This window comes from Odontesthes bonariensis, chromosome 6 (genome assembly GCF_027942865.1).
Source record: "Odontesthes bonariensis isolate fOdoBon6 chromosome 6, fOdoBon6.hap1, whole genome shotgun sequence".
Lineage (NCBI taxonomy): Eukaryota > Metazoa > Chordata > Actinopteri > Atheriniformes > Atherinopsidae > Odontesthes > Odontesthes bonariensis.
Window position 1 is genome coordinate 5115919 of NC_134511.1, and position 22762 is coordinate 5138680.

At 42.5% G+C, this 22762-nt stretch overlaps 1 protein-coding gene and 1 long non-coding RNA gene across 8 annotated transcripts; both read right to left on the bottom strand.

Moving 5' to 3' along the window:
• Window positions 1-231: 231 nt before the first annotated feature.
• Window positions 232-8957, bottom strand: cyb561a3a (cytochrome b561 family, member A3a). 7 transcript variants are annotated; one of them, XM_075467157.1, is made up of 7 exons: window positions 8870-8957; window positions 7957-8098; window positions 6721-6925; window positions 4742-4950; window positions 4506-4660; window positions 3105-3273; window positions 232-438 (listed from the first exon to the last, which is right to left on the bottom strand). In XM_075467157.1, the coding sequence occupies exons 3-7, from the start codon at window positions 6905-6907 to the stop codon at window positions 412-414; spliced, it is 747 nt and encodes a 248-aa protein (XP_075323272.1). In that variant the 5' UTR covers window positions 6908-6925; window positions 7957-8098; window positions 8870-8957; the 3' UTR covers window positions 232-411. The 7 variants fall into 7 exon arrangements, with proteins under 7 accessions (XP_075323272.1, XP_075323270.1, XP_075323268.1 ...); XM_075467155.1 differs by lacking the exon at window positions 8870-8957 and adding an exon at window positions 8760-8858 and having other exon boundaries at window positions 7975-8098; XM_075467153.1 differs by lacking the exon at window positions 8870-8957 and adding an exon at window positions 8760-8858 and having other exon boundaries at window positions 6721-6997; window positions 7975-8098.
• A 5171-nt stretch (window positions 8958-14128) lies between these two features.
• On the bottom strand, window positions 14129-18118 carry LOC142382785 (uncharacterized). Its single transcript, XR_012769951.1, has 3 exons — window positions 17888-18118; window positions 15903-15993; window positions 14129-15803 (listed from the first exon to the last, which is right to left on the bottom strand). It is a non-coding gene; the product is annotated as an uncharacterized LOC142382785 (long non-coding RNA).
• Between the last annotated feature and the right edge of the window lie 4644 nt (window positions 18119-22762).

Genomic DNA, 22762 nt, shown 5'->3' on the forward strand with positions numbered 1-22762 from the left:
CTGAGCTATAAATGCCACTTCCAGTTGCCCTAAAGGTTAATACGTGGAGTAAATGTCCGCGTGGCATTTCACGGAGCCGCTGCGAACACGGCATCATCTCCACCAAAGTGGCTTTGAGTTATTCTGCCTTTGCTGAGTCTTTACCAAAACACAGAAGACTGCAAATAAACCTTTGCTGCACTGACCCGACTGGGGCTGCAATGCATCATGGGAGAGATAAAAGATCAAAGCTTTGCAGAAACACATTCTTTTATTTTCAAGGCAAAAAAAAAAGGCAAATTTAAATATGATTTCAAATAAATATTTACATCATTAACAGATAATTCGCACACATTTCAGATAGCTGCATCGACATTCAAATGTCACGGTTGAAGTGATTAGCAGTGATCAGTTTGAGAGGTTCCTCTTTGTTTACTCGTTTTCCTCTTGAAGCAACGGCTGTGAAACAAAAAGAGGAAACGATTATGATCAAACAAACAAATCAAATCTTATTTCTCTGGTTACATATCAACTAGGGATGTAAACGGTTAATCGACTATCGATTAACTATGACTAAATTAAATGAATTGTCGACTAATTGAACATTGTAATCTAAGACCGTTTCCCACAGGAAACAAACATGAGGCAGTCAAAACGGAGTGGAGTGTGGGAGCATTTTAGATTAATTAACGATGAAAAAGACGCACGATGCAAACTCTGCGGTGCTATATTGAAATTCAACAGCTCTACAAGTTCATTAAAGGGACACTGTGTAATTTCTTCCCCCATCTAGTGGTGCAAGTTTCTTTTGCAAAGTCGAATGAATTTGCTCTCTAGCGCCTCGCGTTTTCAAATGTGCGTTGCAACTTGTTGAACTACGGCAGGCGGTATGTGTAGAGATTCTCTTTTTCGCTTTTTTGGCGACGAGGATCCCTTCTCCTGTGGCGTGGCATAACTATGGTCTTCCATTGCGAACAAAAGTGCAGGTCGTTCAGGCTGGTTTACACCAGAGAATGTCTAACGGCGTAGACTGGCTCTGTTTATACCTGCGTGCAAACGTGATGTCAAAATGACGTAATTTCGGCTTGCAGGCCTGGCGTTGGGGAAAACGCGATTCAAAGTGCTTTACGTCCCTCTCGGCACTTCGTCGTTTTTCATAGACCGGAAGGACATGGCAGCCTCCATAGAGCTTGCCCGCTCTATGTAGATACAGACAAGTTATTCTTCACTCAGGAGGATAAGTGAGATTGTTGACAGAGATCATTTTACACCAATGAGGACTAATTTATGAATGAATATGTGGATTTGAGCCAATAAATGACTTAATATATTACACAGTGCATAGGCGCCGTCTGCGTGGGTGCTTCAGAGCCCGGGCACCCACGGGGATTAATGAGCACCCACGGAAAAATCCGAGCATTGAAGTGACACAATCAACCATTATATAGTATAGCTCGTCAGGTGTCTGGAAGCTGCGCGCCGGCGCAATTGCGTTTTCCAACCGGCGGGGAATTTTTCTTGGTCGGGGCAAAACCGGGCTTTCCAAAGCCATGTCATCTGCTGCTGTAGTGTTTTCCCAAAATTCACCGAATCCTTCCCGAATAGCCTTCAGATCGCCTCTCAGTGTGTCAATCATTTCTCTTGCGCTCTGTAGCTGTATTTTGGAGAGCGGCGTTGACCGCCTCCACGCGAGAGAAGAAAGTGAGCATGAGCCGCAAAGAAAAAAAAGTTCCAAACTTCTGCAAGTGCACGAGCAGGCCACTGGCTTTCCCCCCTGCATCACCTTTTTCTTTTGCGCTCAAGTCCTCTAGAAAGTCCACCAAAGCACTGTAGTTTGCAGCAATGGATTGTAAAGAGGCCGCCTTCACAGTCCAGCGAGTGGGGCAGAGAGGTCTCAGCGATGGTGCGTCTGTACCCTGAAACTCCTTGAACCGAGCGAGTCGTTTTGGTGAATTTCTGATCAGTGTGATCAACTCGTGGATGAGGGACATGAAGTTTCTACATGCAGGGATGCTTTGGGCGACGTCATGTACCATTAAATTCAGCAAATGTGCGGTGCAATGCACAAACTGCGCCCGGGGCTCCTGCTCCAGCACGCGTGCATTTTAAGAAGACGTACTATGTATGACCAATAAAGAAGTATAAGAATCTGAGTGGATGCGGTCTCCGAGTCGTAAGTATAAGTTTCAGTACTAGTTTCAGTTTGTATAAATACATTTTCAGTTCAATTCAGTGCATGTTGTGATTATGTCATCGGTTTTTAAGTCGCTTTGTAGAAAAGCGTTTGCCAACTGTAATGTAGGCCTAATTCCATTATCAATTTCAATTCAAATATAGGCTATTTTATTGTAAAATATTGATGTGACATCCGCAGGGAAAATAAATAGGATACATTTATTACACATACAAATAAAGTGACCAACTCATGAAACGGTTATATTATTGGAAAGCAAGGTTTTATGCAAACGGGTCTTTCTGTGGGTCGCGACCCCCAGTTGGGAACCACGAGCACCCAATGGCATAAACATAAGTCGGCGCCCCTGACACAGTGTCCCTTTAAGATCCCACCTGAACAACTTGCATGTAGCCATTCCGTCGCCTTCACAACCTACAGTCGCTGCTGTGGTGGGAAGGCGAGTGTGCCACCAAAGGAAAGCAGGGGGCATTACTCAGAGAATTTGGGGCGAGGGATTTCGGGAGCCAATACAATTCATGGAGCCAGGATGTAATATCCCTTCGCGAGCGACCGTAACTTCCCACTTGGAAGCACGCTACGAAAATGAGAAGGCTAAGCTAAAAACATGTTTGTCTGCGGCTAATATGGCTCTGACAAAGGATTGTTGGACAGCACTGACAACAGAAAGCTGCATCACGATTACTCGCCACCATATTGAAAACGACTGGCAGGTAAATAAAACATCAATTGTGCAATATAACATGCATTTTTATTCAGTAAATAAGCAATATTTTGCTTTTTATGTTAAAGACACTATTGATACTGTGAGAAATTTACATTCTCAGGAAAAAAGCTGCTTATCAGTTAATCGATCGATAAGGTCAACTAATGATTAATGAATTAATCGATCATTGGCATCCCGAATATCAACCGCAGGGATTATTCTCACCGTGTAAGCCATATCCTCAGGTCTGGAGTCTGGTCTCTGCCATTTGCTGTTGGCCAAAATCTTGAGGACGACCAAGCCAAAAGCCACAAGCAAAACCCCCAAAGAGTTCCCCAACAGAGCCTCAGGTGGAAGGCCCGAGTAGGGCTGAGTTCCATTGGTGTTTCCTTTGCTGTAGAAAGAAATAACTTTTACACTTCTCCTGAAAAAGCTTTTTACCATCCCAGAAACATCAACAGTTAAAGGTTTCCTCTCCCAAACAGACCAGGAGAAACTCATCCATTCGTTCATCTCCAGCAGACTCCATCACTGTAACGCTCTTTTAACTGGACTTCCCAAAAAGAGCATTAAACATCTGCAGCTCATCCAGAACGCTGCTGCTGGAGTTTTAACCCGGACTAAGAGATCTGAACACATCACAGCAGCTTTAAAATCTTTACTCTGGCTTCCAGTCAGTCACAGAATAGATTTTAAAAGCCTGCTGATGGTTTACAATCTGTGATCTGTTCAGAGAATATAAAGCCAGCAGAGCTCTTAGATCCAAGGACTCAGGTCAGCTGGTCCAGTCCAGAGTCCAGACTAAACATGGAGAAGCAGCATTTAGCTGTTATGCTGCAAAAAAGGGGAACAAACTGCCAGTGGAGATTAAACTTTCACCAAATGGAGACATTTTTAAATCCAGGTTAAAAACATTTCTGTTCTCATGTGTCTATGCATGAAATCTGTACGATATCTTTGAACTTATCTGTTTTTAAATTCATTTAAATTATTTTATTTGTTTCTCTTATATTATTTTATGTATTTTTAATGCTTCTTACACTCCCCGCTGCAACGCTTTTATTTAATGTGAAGCACTTTGAATTGTTTTGTACATGAAATGTGCAACAAATAAATTTGATTTGATTAACTCAACAAATACAGGAAAAAAAATGGAAAATAAAGTAGTAATGGTGATCATTTTAAGACGATTCAGCCAGAGGCACCTGAGAAATCCAACAAAAAGGACAGAAATCAGTAGTATTACTTTTTATTTCAATGTTAGGAGGACGAATTAACATGTTTTTTTTATCTTTTTTTCTACTTAGGGATCAGTGTGTAATGATAAAGGTAAGCTGTGAAGCTGCCCAGTCTTCATCTGCACCTCTGTATACATCTAACCCCCTGGTTAGTGCATCAGTCCCCATCTGGACTGTTGCTCATTTTTAAATCCATTTAACTTATTTTATTTGTCTCTCTGTATATTCTTTTATGTATTTTTAATGCTTCTTAACCTCCCTGCTGCAATGCTTTTATTTTATATAAAGCACTTTGAATTGTTTTGTACATGAAATGTGCTACTAATAAAGTTGATTTGATTTGAAATAAAAGAATCCATGAAAAGCAGCAGATAAAAGCAGCACTCACAGGACAAAGAAGAGCTTCTCGTTGATGCCGGAGATGCAGGCGGCGATGCTGAGCAACACGATGCTGCCTCCCAGCCACACGTGGACGGGCTTCAGGAGTTTACGCAGAGACACCGGAGAGCAGGGCAGGAGGAAGCCGGCCATCCCCGCCGCCCACTGCACAAAAGGCGGATGACACGAGGTCACACACTGCGATCAAACAAAACGGTTAATTTTCTCCATTTAAAAGTGGCGCACCTGCATGGCGAACAGGGCCGTGGCTGTGATTCCAATCCAGCTGTGCAAGGAGTACAGGTTGGGGATCTTATTGGCGTTGTGGTTGTCAAAAACAGCGCAGAGTCCCACGATGGACAGGATCAGGGCGAGGAGCATCAGCGCCGCGTGAAGGAGCTTCCAGGGGAGTTTATTGTGGCCCCAGGTCAGAGGGATGCGGTACAGCACGGCCGCTGCAGGGACGAGGCAGCACAACAAATCATGGGTCAACATATGTCGTACCTTTAAAAGCTGCATTAACGCACGGCTCTGATGAGACCAGATTTCATTTCTGCTGACTCATACCAGCGAGCTCAGGGCGATGTATCATCTGTATATCATAACTATGGTTCCATGGTAACTATGGTTCCATGGTAACTATGGTTCCATGGTAACTATGGTTTCCATGCAGGAAAAGACAACAAGCTGAACTGGTCAGAAAGGAGCTCCAGGACATGTTAAGGTGCTGCACATCATACAACAGATTATCCATGGGGTCAAAGTAGTGATTTAGACATTATATGAAATCAGGATATACATAGTTGGAAGAGCGGTAAAGTATGGAGCACGTATTTCACAGCTTTTCTGTACAACAGGTGGCACTAATGGGCATTCAGAGCCATCATTAGGCTTTGTGCATCAGGTCAAAGACTCAAACCACTAACTATATTCTGAGCGTGACCAGATTGAGCTCATGTGGCTGACGCTCAGTTCTAAGCCAATCAGAGAGCAGGAGCTCGGTTTAAAAAGTCTGTTGTTCGGTGGAAGTAAGTGGTGGTGTGTCATCATGCTCACATGGCCCTTAGTTAGGGAACCACTGCTTCAAACTACACTTACTGACTTCCTACTTGATCAACCACAAAAACTGTCATTTTGTAACATCATAAAAACCAGAAAACCATAATTTAACGGGAAATGTAAGTGGATGTCCATCTGCCACTTAAGATGGAAAGAATCCCCTTCATAAACATCCACAACATTTTCAAATCCGCCCCTTTAACAACTCTATCCTAATGTAACACGATGATATTTATATATTGGAAGACATGAAAATAACAGAAATAGGGCTGGGCGAGTTAACTCGTTATTATTTAACGCCGATAAATATTTTATTTCGCGCATTAGAGCATGTTTTATTATTTATTTTATTTTGTAAAAGTCTGTTGTTCACAGGCTTTTATTTTGTAAAAGTCTGCTGCTCACAGGCTTTTATTTTGTAAAAGTCTGCTGCTGTCTGCTGTGGAACCGGAAAAGAAAGTAATCGGTGGATCCACCAAACCTGGAGAAGGGTACGGAACTTTTACTCGGCCATTTTCATTTTAAAGTTCTTCCAGACGGCGGAGTCGACAGAACCAAAGTCATCTGTAAACACTGCCAAGTTGAATTGTCTTCTCAGCGTAGTAGTTCCAGTCTAAAATATCACTTAAAGGCAAAACACACAACTGATAGCAGCAAGTCATTCAAGGAAACAGACAGTGGAGCGAGGCTTCTACATAAAAACTACAGAAAGATGCTGATGTTAAAAGTGTGTTTGCACAACAAATGTTATGGCACTTTCATTCATATGGCAGCACATTTAAAATAAAGCTAAATGCTAAAGGCTATACACTACTTTTGGATTCATTTTTGGATTTTGCGTACAAATGCGATTCATCGATTCATAATCCCTACAGTCACACGGGGTCAGGAGTACCTCAGAGAAACATTTTCCCCTAAAACGGCGCACCACGCATGCCAGAAATGTAACCTGAAACTATCTAATTACACCAGGAGGAAGCCATACATCAACTGTGCTGAACTCTCTGGACAAGAGCTCATGTCAGATGGACAGGAAGACACGGTGGACTCATAAAGAGGTGAATCAGACAATAACAACCATGATGACCTCACAGTGATTCAGCTTAAAAAAGAGGCACTAAACTCTAGTTTACAGAAATATAATCAGAGTGTAATGAGTCACCCACCGTTGCCGTACAGCACCACCATGCCGGTGACCATCAGGACGGGGTGCCAGTTGAACTGCAGGGATGAGCCGTCCCAGGCGAACCCGCCGCGCCACCTGCTGTTCCACGCGCACACGCACGCCACACAGGCCACGCCCAGACCCACGCACAGCAGGTAGCACGAGTAGAACATCCAGATCGACCTCATCCTGGAGGGATCTGTGAGCTGAACCGACACGAGAACTGGATCAGGCCGTGTGGCGGTTGGACGGAGTCGGGCTGCAGGTTCGGTCACCTCCTGGGGAAGCACTCAGTCATCAAGCAATGGTTCAGCAGAAAAGAGTTTAGTATGGAAGTTTTTCTGTGCCATCAGAGTTTGAATACGAATTTCTAATATTGAATTTTTACAGCATCAAAATCAGACTTTTGAATGTGAAAAACCAACAGTGTAGAAAAAACTAAATCAATGAGTGGAAAAAAATTCAACTTCAAAAAATATAGTGGAATAAAAAAAATTGAGTGGAATAAAAAAAATTGAGGAAAAAAATTTGACTTCAACAGTGTAAAAAAAAATCAATTTCTAAAAACAAAAATCAGTGTAAAAAATTTAAACATCTAAAAAAAAAATTCTACGGGAAAAAATTCAACTTCAAAAAATTCAACGGGAAAAAATTCAACGGGAAAAAATTCAACTTAAAAAAAATTCAGTGGAAAAAAAATTCAACTTAAAAAAATTCTACGGGAAACAATTCAACTTCAAATTATTCAGTGGAAAAAATTCGCTGATTTTTGTTTTTAGAAATTGATTTTTTTTTTACACTGTTGGTTTTTCAAATTCAAAGTCTGATTTTGATGCTGTAAAAATTCAATATTAGAAATTCATATTCAAACTCTGATGGCACAGAAACACTTCCATAGTTTAACACTTTCCCCTCACACTTTTGTAAGTTGTCACATGTACAAGCAGAAATTGAATTAATCTTACAAAGAATGGGAATAGAAACAGCGTGCGAAAACTAACCTAAATTCCATTAAACAATGGCAGTCTGTCACCAGGAAATCAACTGCAGCACAACACAAATGTCTGAGTCCTTTAACAGCCACTATTCATCAGAAATGGGAACCTTACCTCGTCCACAGCCGCTGAGACAACTGACAAACACCGCCTAAACAGCCCTGAACCGAGCGCCACATCACGTGGAAGTTCTTTCTATGTCTTATGATGTCGCCCGGTTAATATGTGACAGACACACTCACAGTTTTACGTGGGCTCACTTCGTGTTTCTGTGGTTGTGGCAGAGTATCACTTCCACGTGCAGCTGTGTTGCGGTGGCCGAGGGGGAAGCAGTCAGAGGCGGAGCAGCAGCTGGGAGATGAGGGGCCACTCTGCGTCTGCTGGCTGGAGATTACAGGCACCGAGAAATTACAGAAAATAATGTGGAAGTGCATTTTTCTTCTGTATCGATCTTTTTTTTACCAAATGTGCCGCTTTAAAAGCCAACGTAATAAACGAAAAAGACCAGAAGCTTCCTGGCAGAGGCGCAAATGTACGGAAGAGTATTAGGGCCAGGCATAAGAAAAAATATTTATATTTTGCCTGTCGAGAATAAAGTCGTTTCAACATTTCGACTTTAATCTCGACATTTCGACTTTATTTTCGACATTTTGACTTTAATCTCGACATGTCGACTTTATTCTGAACATGTCGACTTTATTCTCGACAGACAAAATATAAATATTTTTTCTTATGCCTGGCCCTAATAATCTTCCGTACAAATGTCACCCTCAGCCATTGCTTATTAAAGCCAACTAACAAACTAATTCAGATGGATTTTTACATTAAAAACACACGTTTTTATGTATACCGAATAAAAGACAATATCCAATAAATAGGTTGTCTTGATTTCTTTTGTCATGACAGGTGCGTGTTCGTCTCCTTTTGGCGAGGCGACTTCAAACTTGGCGTGTTTTCTAACAAAGTGTCGTCACCGAAGTTACATATATCGCCACGGGCATACGCATTTAAATTCGACGTCTTTAAAGAGTATATTACCGTGTACCTCATTATTAGACACTGCACCAACAAACGGACGACCTAATTCTTTAGAGTGTAGTCGGTATAAGCTACATTTACAGGTGTAAAGGTTTCATTTCAGGAGAAGATATTTACCTGACCCATTTCCGTATTGCCCGCACAAGGCCTTCTGGGAAATGTGGTTTTATTAGTGACCAGCTCGCTGGGCAGCACTACGGTAGTTGTTTTTCTGCAAGACCTGTGGACTGCCAAACAAAAAGAAGAATTGAAATCAAAGTTTTGTTGAATGATTTAAAATAAAATAAAAAATAAAATCAAATTTATTTGTATAGCACATTTCATGTACAAAACAATTCAAAGTGCTTCACATAAAATAAAAGCATTGCAGCAGGGAGTGGAAGAAGCATTAAAAATACATAAAAGAATATAAAGAGAAACAAATAAAATAATTTAAATTAATTTGAAAACAAGCAACAGTCCAGATAAAAATTGTCTTATTTAAAAATGGATTTATGAATGTCTACATTTGGTGAAAATTTAATCTCCACTAAAACATGTTCAAAACAAAGCATTCATCCAAAAATATTATATTCAATATTTGTAGTGATATTTACATACTGTTTATCAAACAAAGTATGCTGGAATAGTGTTCAGCTATTGGAAAGTAAATAGTCAGTTTCAATGTTACGACAGTGCACTTTTGAGTTTTTCTGATTGGTGTTGATGTTTGGAAGGGAATGATTTTTGGTGAAATATGAACAAGGAACAAGAACAAGTCCTGGTGTCGAGCTGGTTGCTCTGGGGTCTCTGATGTGCCTGCAGGCTGTTCTTTGTTAGGGTGGGGTGGCGTGCGGTGGCGTGTTGCGGTGCTTTTCCCCTGTTGGGGGGCGGCTTGGGTGGGCCTGGGTGATGTTGGTTTCAGGCCCAGGCTGCTATGACTGGAGTGATTGTGTGGTTTGTTTGTTGTTTATTTGTTTGTTTTGTTTTGTTCTTTTCTTTATTTGTAGTGGCTGTCTGTCTGCGGTGGGGCGGGTTGGTGCCTTCGGGTTGCCAAGTGGCTCCCCAAATACGCTGCGGGCCCCGGACCTGGTGGACATCGGGCCCTCCTGCTCTGTGGCGGATCCGGGAACAGGGGTGCCTATTGCAGCCATCATGTGGCTGCCCTCTCCGGGGGAGCCTCTCTCCCCCGGTCTTCTAGATCCCCATACGCCTCTCCCTTCTGGCTCCTGTACACAGCACACATTCACACACGTAGGGTTTGAGGGCGGGTGTGTTCTGTGAGGTGCAGCGGATGGGTCCACGTAGGTGGTCCCCTTTGCTGCACTCTGCAGCCCCCCGCCCTTGTTTTAATTACACCTTAGACATTACTAATCATGAGAAACACACACACACACATTAGGTTTTGGGGGGTGATAGCACTGAGCGGTATCTGGTGGGCGGGGCTCTCTGGGTATGTAGGCTGCCCGGAGGGCCACGCTCCCAGTTCCACAAGGTTGCCTGCCCCTCAATTTTAAATGCTCACTATTAGGAAATATCAAAGAGCCAGAGGGGGGAGGAGAGGGATCTTCCCGCACCCCTGTTGCCCGGTTGCTGCCTGGGGCGGGGGGGGCCAGGAGGAGGAGTTGTCCTGCTGGTTCGGGGTCTGTGGTGGCTGGGGGGCTGCTGGCCCCCCGGATGTTTCCGCTGCGCCATACTCCAGCGGAGGTGGGGGATGGATGCATGTGCTGTGCGAGTGTTTGTGGATGTGTTTTTTTTTTCTCTCCTTTCTTAAAGTATTTTTTGGGGCTTTTTATGCCTTTAATGATAGGACAGTTGGAGAGAGACAGGAAGCAGGGGGCAGAGAGAGGGGAAAGACACACAGCACAAGGCCGCTCGGTGCGGGAGTCGAACCGGGGCCAGCGTCAACGAGGACTGCAGCCTCTGTACATGGGGCGGCTGCTTAACCCACTACGCCACCGACCGCCCCTTTTCCTTTCTTATATGATTTATGGGGTGACTGGGTCTGGGTCCTGCTGTCCTCTGGCCTGCTTTTGCTGTTCCTGATGGGGGGGCGGGCATTGCTTCTCCCCGCTGCTCGCGGCCTCACCCACGTCTTGACTCCCGGGGCGCTGGCCCAGGGGCACTGGGGCAGGCGCTGGCCCACTGCGGTTGGCTGTCTGGGGCGCCTGGCCCTCTCGGGTGTTGGCCGGGGCCCCTGCCTGGGGGTTTTGGTGGCGCTCGGGCTCGCGGGGCCCGGTTCCGGCACGGGGCCCATGCCTGGGTGGCGGGGGCCTGGCAGGGCTTGTAGGCTGCCACCTCTGGTCACCGGGGAGGCTCTGCCCGATGCTTGTGGGGGCTCTGTCCGGGGGCTTCCTCTGCTGTCTTCTGGGGGGATGCGTGGTTGTCCCTATGGTGGGCTTCCCGGGTTCTCTGCTCCTTGGGGGCTGTTGGTGGCCTGGGTCTGGGGGCCCTCTCGGCCTGCTTCTGATTGCTGGGGGGGTGGGGACTGTGGCCCTATACACTGATATTTAAGCATGGTTAATATGTGGGACCATCTATGTGTATTGAATGTTCATACACACACACACACACACTCTCACACACACATTCATTAGCCCAGTAGCATGCTCACTAAGCAGTTGTTGTGCTGTCCTGTGGTTTAAGGTCACCTGTGTATTATATGAGATTGCTGCTTGTTTGTTTGTTTGTGTGTTTGTTCTCTGCTTGTCTGCTTACAGGTGCTCCTGGTGCTTCTAAGGCTGGATTACCCACAAAAGCCGTGAATCGTCTTCAGTTTTGTTTTTACAGGTGTAGTAGCTGGTTGTCTGATTTTTCATTGTTTTTTATGTTTGTCTCTTCATGTTTCTGTTCCTTTTTTCTCTTCTTCGCTCTCCCTCTCTCTCTGTCCCCCGGTCCGGTTCGGCACTATCACACTATCACATCATGTTAAATATTGTAACAAAAATAAATTAATAAAAATGAGTTGATGGGCATCAATGGGAGCTTTACATTCAGAAAGCTTCCCTTGGCACAGCAAATGTGTTTAGCATAAACGGTATTCATATTACAATTCTGCTGCCATAATGCTGGACAGGACAAGGAAAAAAAAAAGAAAAAAGAAATATGAACAAGGATGCATTGTCAACTTCAGATTTTAAGGATTTTATTTTAATAAATGCTGAAAAATTACCTGAAACACCATGTTTGCCTCATGTTGAATATATTTTACATTCATGCAGTCTGCTTGTGTGACCAGTAACACCTACAAACTGCCAGTGTTGGTCAAGTTACTTTTAAAAAGTAATTAGTTATAGTTACTAGTTACAACTCCCAAAAAGTAATTGAGTTAGTAACTCAGTTACCACATTGTAAAAGTAATTAGTTACTCAGCAAAGTAACTGTGGCGTTATTTTTTATGTTCTATAACGCTGTTACGTTCTATAACATCTTTAACATCAAATATGTTTATATTAACTGATTGAAGAATAAAAACACTATATATACAGTAACTTAGAACATTCAGTATTTATTTAAACTCAATAGATTGCAGCCTGCCATATGATGCATAGAAATAAAAACATAAATATTGAATATAAAATGGTGATGGTGGTCACCTGTTTCTCACCCGAAAAATCGAGTGTTGTTTGTTTTCGAGTGGCTCCGTCTCCTTCGCTGGTGCTCACGCTAGCTGCCTTTGGGGTTGGGGTTGGGTTAGCTAGCTGCATTTGGGCTTGGGGTTGGGTTAGCTAGCTGCATTTGGACTTGGGGTTGGGTTAGCTAGCTGCCTTTGGGGTTGGGGTTGGGTTAGCTAGCTGCATTTGGGCTTGGGGTTGGGTTAGCTAGCTGCATTTGGGCTTGGGGTTGGGTTAGCTAGCTGCATTTGGGCTTGGGGTTGGGTTAGCTAGCTGCATTTGGGCTTGGGGTTGGGTTAGCTAGCTGCATTTGGGCTTGGGGTTGGGTTAGCTAGCTGCATTTGGACTTGGGGTTGGGTTAGCTAGCTGCATTTGGGCTTGGGGTTGGGTTAGCTAGCTGCATTTGGGCTTGGGGTTGGGTTAGCTAGCTGCATTTGGGCTTGGGGTTGGGTTAGCAGCTGCATTTGGGCTTGGGGTTGGGTTAGCTAGCTGCATTTGGACTTGGGGTTGGGTTAGCTAGCTGCATTTGGGCTTGGGGTTGGGTTAGCTAGCTGCATTTGGGCTTGGGGTTGGGTTAGCTAGCTGCATTTGGGCTTGGGGTTGGGTTAGCTAGCTGCATTTGGGCTTGGGGTTGGGTTAGCAGCTGCATTTGGGCTTGGGGTTGGGTTAGCTAGCTGCATTTGGGCTTGGGGTTGGGTTAGCAGCTGCATTTGGGCTTGGGGTTGGGTTAGCTAGCTGCATTTGGGCTTGGGGTTGGGTTAGCTAGCTGCATTTGGGCTTGGGGTTGGGTTAGCAGCTGCATTTGGGCTTGGGGTTGGGTTAGCAGCTGCCTTTGGGCTTGGGGTTGGGTTAGCAGCTGCAGAAGCAACAAGTGCTTCATATTCGCATGGGTTGATGTGAGGTGCTTCATTAGATTTGAGTTACTTGAGGCAGACGTGGATAAAGTTTTTTTCCCTGGGCATAGCGTGCATGTTACATACACATTCTTGCCTTTTTATCTGCACCAAATCTACCTTCGGGTATAAATAAAGTCACCTTACCCTTATCTCCACGAGTGAGAAGTAGTGCCGGTTCTTCCAGTTAGAGAACGCTACCTGTGAACTTCCCTGGCTCGTCGCCATTGTCGCTGTTTCGTGTGTGTTTAGTAGTCGTCAGCGCGTGCAGTGAGACAGCGTGAGCAGGGCATCCGCCCACACAGCCAATCATCATCGCATTTGCAACGGTGTCATCATCCCCACCCCTGCTCTCTCCAGGCAGCTGATGTGGAGCCGAAAGCCTACAACCAAATTGTAGTAACGCGCCACTTTATATTCTCAGTAACGATAACGGCGTTGTAACGATGGGGAAAGTAATTAATTAGATTACTCCGTTACTGGAAAAATAACGCCGTTAGTAACGCCATTATACTTACTCCCAACACTGGTGGGCAAATGTTAATAACCCTGTGCCTAAAGTGTGAAATGTCTTAATCAGCCTCACCTTTTCCCCGGCGCACTTCTGCACGTTACTGTATGAACACTTTGTTGTGAATTACACATGTCGCACCCCACTGCTCTCTCCTCTAGTAACTGGGATGAGAACTTAAACTCACTGGTGGGGTGGCTAGTTGGGTTCGTTAAGTTCTGGTAGATACCACGCAGGTTTACCTATGTTGAGTAGAGTCTTACTTACCTAATTACCATACACACCTTTGAAGTAACATAAATAACTCCAGACAACCAGCTGACTGAATATTTTCTTTTAATAAGAACTTGGAGAAAATAAATCTTTAGTTCACAATGAGTGTACACCATACTCCAAAATGATCAAACACTTAAATATAAAAAAGCAGGTCATTAATTCCCATATTAAATGTTTCCCAAAATAATATAAACCCGGTAAGGCACTTTTTTCTGTTCAGTCCCTTGTGTTTTACTCACTTTAACTTTGTGTTTTTTTTATGAAAAACATTCCTTTTAACTATTGTTTCAATATAACCAGAATTCAACTTCTGTCACTAACAGAACTCCAAACACTTACTGAAATTTACAGTTCTAAATACACAATATCACACATGGGCCCACACTCTCTCACACTGTCCGGTACCAGTTAAAGCTTTTTGTTGCAGGCCTGATGAAGCTAGGGTGCGATGTCACGGCAACAGTCCTCTTCTCCCCATTTTAAACAATAAACCAACTCAGACCTGCTCGCTCAGCCGACGTCCTCTCCGTCAAGGATGCTTCGCGAGTCCAATTTCCTTTTCCGCCAGAGCCAGCATCGCCATGTTGACGCTTTCCTCTCGCCACCTTGGATCAGCCGCAGTTCTCCTTGTTTTTTCCTCCGTGCTCTTCACTACAAAACACTTCTGCAGGTATCCTACCCACCGGGTGCAGATCTACTTGTACAGAACACGCACGGAAAAGTCCAGTTCCTTCCCCCACCTCCACCTCTGCACGCATTAGCAGCGGGCTCCATTATCTTCCACCTTCTTCTTCTTCTCGTGGTCTTCTCCCTTCTTCTTCCCATCATCCCATTCTTTGTCCTGTTTTTTTTTCTCTGTTGAGTTCACTTGTTAACCTAAACTACTTTCGTAGATAGGAAATTCAATACAGTCTTTAAACTAATGAGATATTTGGTCAAACAAGAATACACTTATGCAATTACACAAGTCCCTTCCAGAAAAGCTTCGGCTTTCTGCTTTGTCCATAATTTCTCACGTTACAACAGTAACCACTCCCAGCATGTATATATAATCACTCGGATAAAACTTACAAAAACAATAATACAATTTTCTCACTTATATTTTCTGTGTACATAAAACCAACCTTGTAAATATTAAAGGGCCTTAAATGGGCTACACACAAAAACATGGGTATTTACCTGGGGGGTTATCAGAGTCACCCACATATGCTCCCACCACCCCAGAGCATAAACTAAATTACCACAACACAAACTACCTTCAAACTAGAACCAAATCAACTTCAATACCAAACCATGCACCTCCTCAAAACAACCAGGTCAGAGGTGCAACCTACCCCCAACAATAGTACCACAAGGAGAAACCCCTCACCCAGCCACTGAAGCCATGCAAACTTCCAACAACCCCTCCCCCAGCAGGGCAGCTTATTAAAAAAGCTTATTTGTTGACGTTGATGTTCAAGTTTACATCTTTGTTAGAGGTGAACACCGGTTCACACAGGTTGACGACCACAGCTCCTTCCTGAGCTGATACTGAGGTGCTGGAAGACTGGGGTGTTGGAGGTGGGCGTGCAGCAGTGCTGGAGGAGGATCCTTTTTTTTTTTTTTTTTTCTCATTGATTTTTTTTTTTACAACTTTATTTTTCAAGGGTACAGGTTTTTTTTTTTTTTTTTGTACATTTTTTTTTACAACTTTATTTTTCAAGGGTACAGGATTTTTTTTTTTTGTTTTCATTTTTTTTTTACAACTTTATTTTTCGAGGATTCAGGTTTGAACTTATCTGTGAATGAAAAGACATATGCAGGTAATTTGGTAATTTGCAGGTAATTTGTCAAGATTGCATATTGGTTTAAAGTTGACCATAAAAGTATAAAACTACCTGCGTATTTCTTCTTCAGCCTGTTTATTGTTGATGAGCAGCTTCCTCAGGATCGTTATGGTGATCGTCACGGCCTTCTTATCACCATACACTGTTAAAAAAAAGTAATTTTACAGGAAATATTCTGTAATTTTTCAATAAAACAATGGAATTCCAGTAGATTTACAGATATTTTTTAGTAATTTTAGGTTTTATGTTTAAAATTACAGTTAATTATCCATAATGTAAGATTACATTACATATGATTGTTTAATACCCTAAATTTACAGATATTATCTTTAATTATACATAATGTATTTTGATGTACAGTGTTTAAGTTTCCATTGTCCAATTCACTAAAATAACTAATACTGTAAATGTGCAGAAATTCCTATTTGATTAAAGATACATATTTTGTTTATACATGTGTCATTGTTGTTTTACTTGGGGAAACCACATTTATGCAGCAAATCAGTGTAGATGGACAAGACGGTTTCATGAAATGACTACTAAATACCCTTAATTTACAGGGATTGGCCTTAAATACAGCTATTTTTGATGTATTTTTAATGTACTCTGCTTTTTTACCCACTGTCCAATGAACATTTTTAAATCTTGTAATTCTTTAAAATTACAGAATAATACTGTAAATGGGCAAACGTTTATCGTTGGTTTAATGCATTTGTAGCATTTTTACAGTGTTGTATAAAGTACTGAAATCTCACACTCAAGTAAAAGTATAGGTACCCCTCCAAAATATGACTTTGGTAAAAGTCCAAGTCACTGACTGAAATGATACTTGAGTTAAAGTCTTAAAGTATCCAAAACGTCTTGTACTTAAGTACGAGAATTACTGTAAAAATAGATGTACTTAAATAATGTAATGAAAAGTATAAGTAAAAAGTAAACAAGGCAAATGCAGTTTGAATGACGTTTTTTATATTTTGGTAAACTTTGAAGGTCAAATACACTTAAAATCTACACACAACCAAGTGCAGGCAAAATTTAGACCAGGTTTAGACAGAAAATACAAACTTTGTGAACCTTTAAGTTTTTCTTCTTCAAGTAAGGTCAGTGCTGAAAATGAGGCGTACATTACACCATTAAGAAAAAAATGAAACAAAAGAGGCCGCTACTGTTATTGCCATCATTATAAACAACATTTAAAGAAAAAAATAGGAGAAAACTGCAGCTTATCTGGCGTCTGAAGAGGAAGACCTTTTTTGTAAAACTACCTTAAAACCTAAAAAAGGGGAGTTTCTGTAAGATAGAATTTCCACGTCTTTGGGCAGGCATAACATGCATGGGGTCAAAACACTGTTGCGTTTTTTTCTCTCTCTCTCTCTGAATGAAAATATATTGGAGTAAAAGTATGCAATGAAGTTCGGAAATATAGTGAAGTAAAAAGTGAAAGTTGTCAAAAAAATTTAAACAAAGTATTCCAAAATATACTTAAGTACAGTAGTGAAGTATTTTTACTTCGTTACTATACAACACTGCATTTTTATACATTATTTTTCAGTCATTGTACATGAAAGAACAATATTTAAACAGGAAATTACTCTAGATAGATGAGGCCAGGGACTGATTTACAGGGACTGACCTTAAATGTAGCTATTTTTTATGTATTTGTAATGTATTTAGCTTTTAGTTTAATTTTAATTAAAACCTTAATATTTACTATAAAATTTTATTTTAAAAAAATATATCAACAGCCTAAAATGAAAGCTATTTCGTTTTGTTATGCAGTCTGCTACGCGCTGTGAGAATCAGGAAGTACAGAGGAGCCAAAACGTCATAACAACGTATTCACCGTTTTAAAAAAGCCACATCTGTATCTGCCAGACACATTAGTCCACACTTATAGGTTTTAAGCGTTTTGACGACGTAACCTTTTATTATCATTAACTTTGAACCGATTCATTTTGTGAAAACAGCCCAGGAGCTTCATAAAATCGCAGATTGCCCCAAGACGAGCGTTGTGATAAAAAATAGGCAAAACTTACCGGATCACCGTCAAGCCGCGGATAAGAAGAACTGCAGTCAAAAGAGCCGCCGTTCGTCTCCCCCTATGGTACGGTGGCCGACAAGTGCAAACGCGCTGCAAACTCCAAAACGCATGCAATCTATGCTATGGTCTATCTATCCATCTATATGTTCAAGCCAGACGCACAAACATTTTAACTGCGCCCGTACAAAGGAGCTTACGATAATTGCTCCGAGTCCACTGAGAAAGCTCGCGCTAAGCAAAATTACTTCCGGATTTCAAAATAAGAGGATAGAGCCAATAAATCAATCAAGCTTGTGTGTGTGCGTGTCTCTGTTCTTTTTATACCAAAAAGATCTAATATTCCATTTTTACCGGACTGTAATATAACTTTCCTCCATAAGTTCTGACAATGGTTTGACTTCAATTTTATTTTGAATTATTTTTATTTTTTATGTTCTGTAACGCTGTTACGTTCTATAACATCTTTAACATCAAATATGTTTATACTGTATTAACTGATTGAACAATAAAAACACTATATATACAGTAACTTAGAACATTCAGCATTTATTTAAACTCAATAGATTGCAGCCTGCCATATGATGCATAGAAATAAAAACATAAATATTGAATATAAAATGGTGATGGTGGTCACCTGTTTCTCACCCAAAAAATGGTGTGTTGTTTGTTTTCGAGTGGCTCCGTCTCCTTCGCTGGTGCTCACGCTAGCTGCATTTGGGCTTGGGCTTGGGTTAGCTAGCTGCCTTTGGGCTTGGGGTTGGGTTAGCTAACTGCCTTTGGGGTTGGGGTTGGGTTAGCTAGCTGCCTTTGGGCTTGGGCTTGGGTTAGCTAGCTGCCTTTGGGCTTGGGGTTGGGTTAGCTAGCTGCCTTTGGGGTTGGGGTTGGGTTAGCTAGCTGCATTTGGGCTTGGGCTTGGGTTAGCTAGCTGCCTTTGGGCTTGGGGTTGGGTTAGCTAGCTGCATTTGGGCTTGGGGTTGGGTTAGCTAGCTGCCTTTGGGCTTGGGGTTGGGTTAGCTAGCTGCCTTTGGGCTTGGGGTTGGGTTAGCTAGCTGCATTTGGGCTTGGGGTTGGGTTAGCTGCAGAAGCAACAATTGTCATATTCGCATGGGTTGATGTAAGGTGCTTCATCAGATTTGAGTTACTTGAGGCAGACGTGGATAATGTTTTTTTCCCTCGGCATAGCGTGCATGTTACATACACATTCTTGCCTTTTTATCTACACCAAATCTACCTTCGGGTATAAATAAAGTCACCTTACCCTTATCTCCACGAGTGAGAAGTAGTGCCGGTTCTTCCAGTTAGAGAACGCTACCTGTGAACTTCCCTGGCTCGTCGCCATTGTCGCTGTTTCGTGTGTGTTTAGTAGTCGTCAGCGCGTGCAGTGAGACAGCGTGAGCAGGGCATCCGCCCACACAGCCAATCATCATCGCATTTTCAACGGTGTCATCATACCCACCCCTGCTCTCTCCAGGCAGCATGCGGCTGATGTGGAGCCGAAAGCAGTGACGGACTGGGGTAAAAAAAATGGCCCTGGCATTTTGCACCCACAAGCGGCCCGTAGACCAGCATTTACCACACACACACACACACACACACACACACACACACACACAATCGTCCACTTGTTTTTGATGTCCACTTCGCTCCTGCACCCTGTGTTTATATGCAAAAGTCCCTTCTTTAGATCGCTGTCCACTCGAGAGGAGCAAGGCCGAGCTCAGTTTGTGGCACTGGCATCTAGTAGTGACACTTCCGGTGGCAGGCCACTGGGTGTCACTTGGGTGTCACTGTTTTGCTGGCAGCTGCCAGAGTGTGACTCTATTGCTTATTAAACCGTAGAAAACATTGAATTAAGAGACATTAACTTGAAAGGGGACAAAAATCCTTTCACTGCTTTACGATGTCACTGTTTTGCTGGCAGCTACCAGTTGGGTGTCAGTACGATGTCAGTGTTTTACAGGATGTCAATACCGGTTTTCTGTAAACTTATCAGTTATACTGCCTCTTAGTAAATTATTGATTTAAAATTGTGTCTCTATACCCTACTAATACTTCATGACAAGACAGTTATGGTAGTCCAACTTCTATGCTAACCAGTCCAGAGCTAAATACAAAGCAACATGGAGATACTGGTAAAATTGTCAGCAAGACAAGCCGTCAAATCGAGAACCCATTACCAAGTCATGAAGTTAGGAATAGGAATAAGAACAACTACAACAGCCCTGCCATAGATTACCAGGCAGTTACCACAGGCTAAACAGGTTTATACATCGTGAAAAGTGTGCCTTGTATTACTCTTTAGGTTAGCCAGACTAGCTTAAGACAGTAGGCTACACACTGATTTAGAAAAGTGAGTGACAATACAGACAGACCCTACGTGAAGGAGATGAGATGAAATATAAAAAAAAATAGTGCCACTGCGGACACAATGATTACTGGAAATCCTTCGGCCCCTACCTTGACTTGTTCGTAGCGTCTGTGCAACACATCTTGTTAATATCCGCGACATCTACCGTCCCCGTTTATCTCTTACTTTGACCACAGAATGTTGAATCTTCTACGTTCTATTTTTTTTTGGCGGGAGCCGGGTAAATTTAATTCCCACAAGGCAGTGCTTTACTCCAGTTGTCTCAAACACATACAAAATATAGATAGATATACATTTATTTTATTTTAAACATTTTTACATCGTACGAAGATATATTCAGATAAAATAAAATAATGTAATGTAGTAATGAGGAGGGAGCGTGATGACTGACCGTGACTGCGGGGCCGCGATGAGCATTGTCAGGGCCGCGGCCCTTCGGGCATGTGCCCGAATGCCAGACCGCTCAGTCCGTGCCTGGCCGAAAGCCTACAACCAAATTGTAGTAACGCGCCACTTTATATTCTCAGTAAAGATAACGGCGTTGTAACGATGGGAAAAGTAATTAATTAGATTACTCCGTTACTGGAAAAACACTGCAAACTGCACCTGATCAAGTCATGATAATGTTTTAGTACTGAGTAAATACTACTGACAGATTTTTGGGTAAACTAAATAGAGTAGTCTTACATGCCACTCTATCTAATACCCACTTCTCCAGGGACCACTACACCACTGGCACTACCCATTGAGTAATATTTCTACCTGATCACAACCCCCTGCTTCTGCGGTTTATTGGGATAATCCAAGGTGATGGGCAGCATGGTTTGATATTCAGCCCTCCCGTTGTTCTGTTAAAGTCTCCGTAATGAAATAAAATCAACAAAACCTCAAGGAAAAGTAAGGTCATTGCAGTTACCGGATATAAAGGTGCATTACAAGACAGAAAAATATAATCTCTGATCACATCTGTTTTAATAACAATTAAAAGACAAACCGGATATAAAGAAAAAAATCATAGAGCCAATAGAGGAGTCTGAGGTAGCCTGAGCAAAAGAGGAATTCAGACTGGGTGCAGCAGTGATGACTGCATGTGAAAGGAGGAGGCCTGCAGCAGAGATCTGTTGTCTTTCAGCTCCACCTGGAGGCAGTATTACACTAAATGTTTGTCTCACTGTGCAGCAGTTTTGTGCTTTGCAGCTGAACGGTTCTTTATGCTTTATCTGCTCCATGCTGCACAAAAATATGAACAAGTCCGACAGCTAAAGCTCGGCTGGAACTGGATCATCAACAGGACAATGATCCCAAACACAGCAGCAGATCCAGAACAGAACGTCTGAAAAAGAGAAGAATTAAGGTGTTGCAATGGTCCAGCCAGACAGAAAATGATAACTTCAACTTGTTGCTGCTAAATGGGTGTACTACCCTGCATTTTGGCATCATTTTCTATTTATTTAAAGAGCTAGTAAGTTTTAAACTTTATCATATCCCAATATGTGGAAACCTCGGACTGAAAATGGTAATATATTCTTTTTTTAAACGACAGTGTCTTGCTAACCAGAGGGACTGAGCGTACACTGTAACGAGTTGCTGTATATTTACGGTGGATTTACAACAGTATCCGACTGTGTTTTGCAATAATTGTAAAATACTGTTGAATATTCATCCCTCACATGTAAATTAACAGTTAAATCAGTCATTTAACAATACCAGTAGATAACTGTAATTTTTTTTCCCCCAACATTATCTTTATTGAGTTTTCGACATGTTTCCTAAACACACATATATTCAGAAATAAGAGTGCTCTCATATCCAAGGAGACATCAGGAGACCTCCCCACCCCCAAAGAGGTTCAGTAAAGGGCACACAAAAAGAAGAAAACAAGAGAGAGAATTTTTCTTGAAAAAGTAGTTGGCAGGCTTATTAAAATCAAAACCTTGAGCTACTCGAATGTCGAGGGTTATGTATTACTCTTTTGAACACATATTGTTTTGAGAAGCAAAACGCTTTATTTTTTAAACCCCAGCCAACTAGCCGGACTACCTTCATCAACACCAAAACGAGGCTGGAACTCTGCTCACAGGACGCAGCAGGGGGTAAGAAGATGTTCATAAATGATGTTGCTGATATGGGATGTCATACAGCTTCATGTCAAAAGAGGCGAACTAATCTTTACCACCACGGAGAAGACATTTTAGTGTGAGGAGAGAGACAAACAAACACACCGGCACACTGACAGGCACCTAACACAGCACAACCGCACTCCCACAGCTGGTCTTTCTGTCATGCACACACTCACGCTCCAACGAGCGCATCGGGGGCAGCGTTGGTTCTCAGTATCTTACCAAATGACACTTTGACATGTGGACCCACAGAAGCTGGGTGGAGTGGGAAGGCTGGGCAGCGTGACACAGCGGAGCAGCTCCAGGCTTCTGTCACAGTAACATCTGAGTTCAGATGCTCCATTCCCTTTGCTCCTTTCTTAGATTCTGGTACAGCTTCTGC

Excerpts from the sequence above, each read along its gene's own strand:
- cyb561a3a (XM_075467152.1), bottom strand. Across the intron at positions 4,951-6,720 it reads GGTGGTGCTGTACGGCAACG|CGGCCGTGCTGTACCGCATC; the intron begins GTGGGTGACTCA and ends TCGTCCCTGCAG. Across the intron at positions 439-3,104 it reads CTGAGGATATGGCTTACACG|CCGTTGCTTCAAGAGGAAAA; the intron begins GTGAGAATAATC and ends TTTGTTTCACAG.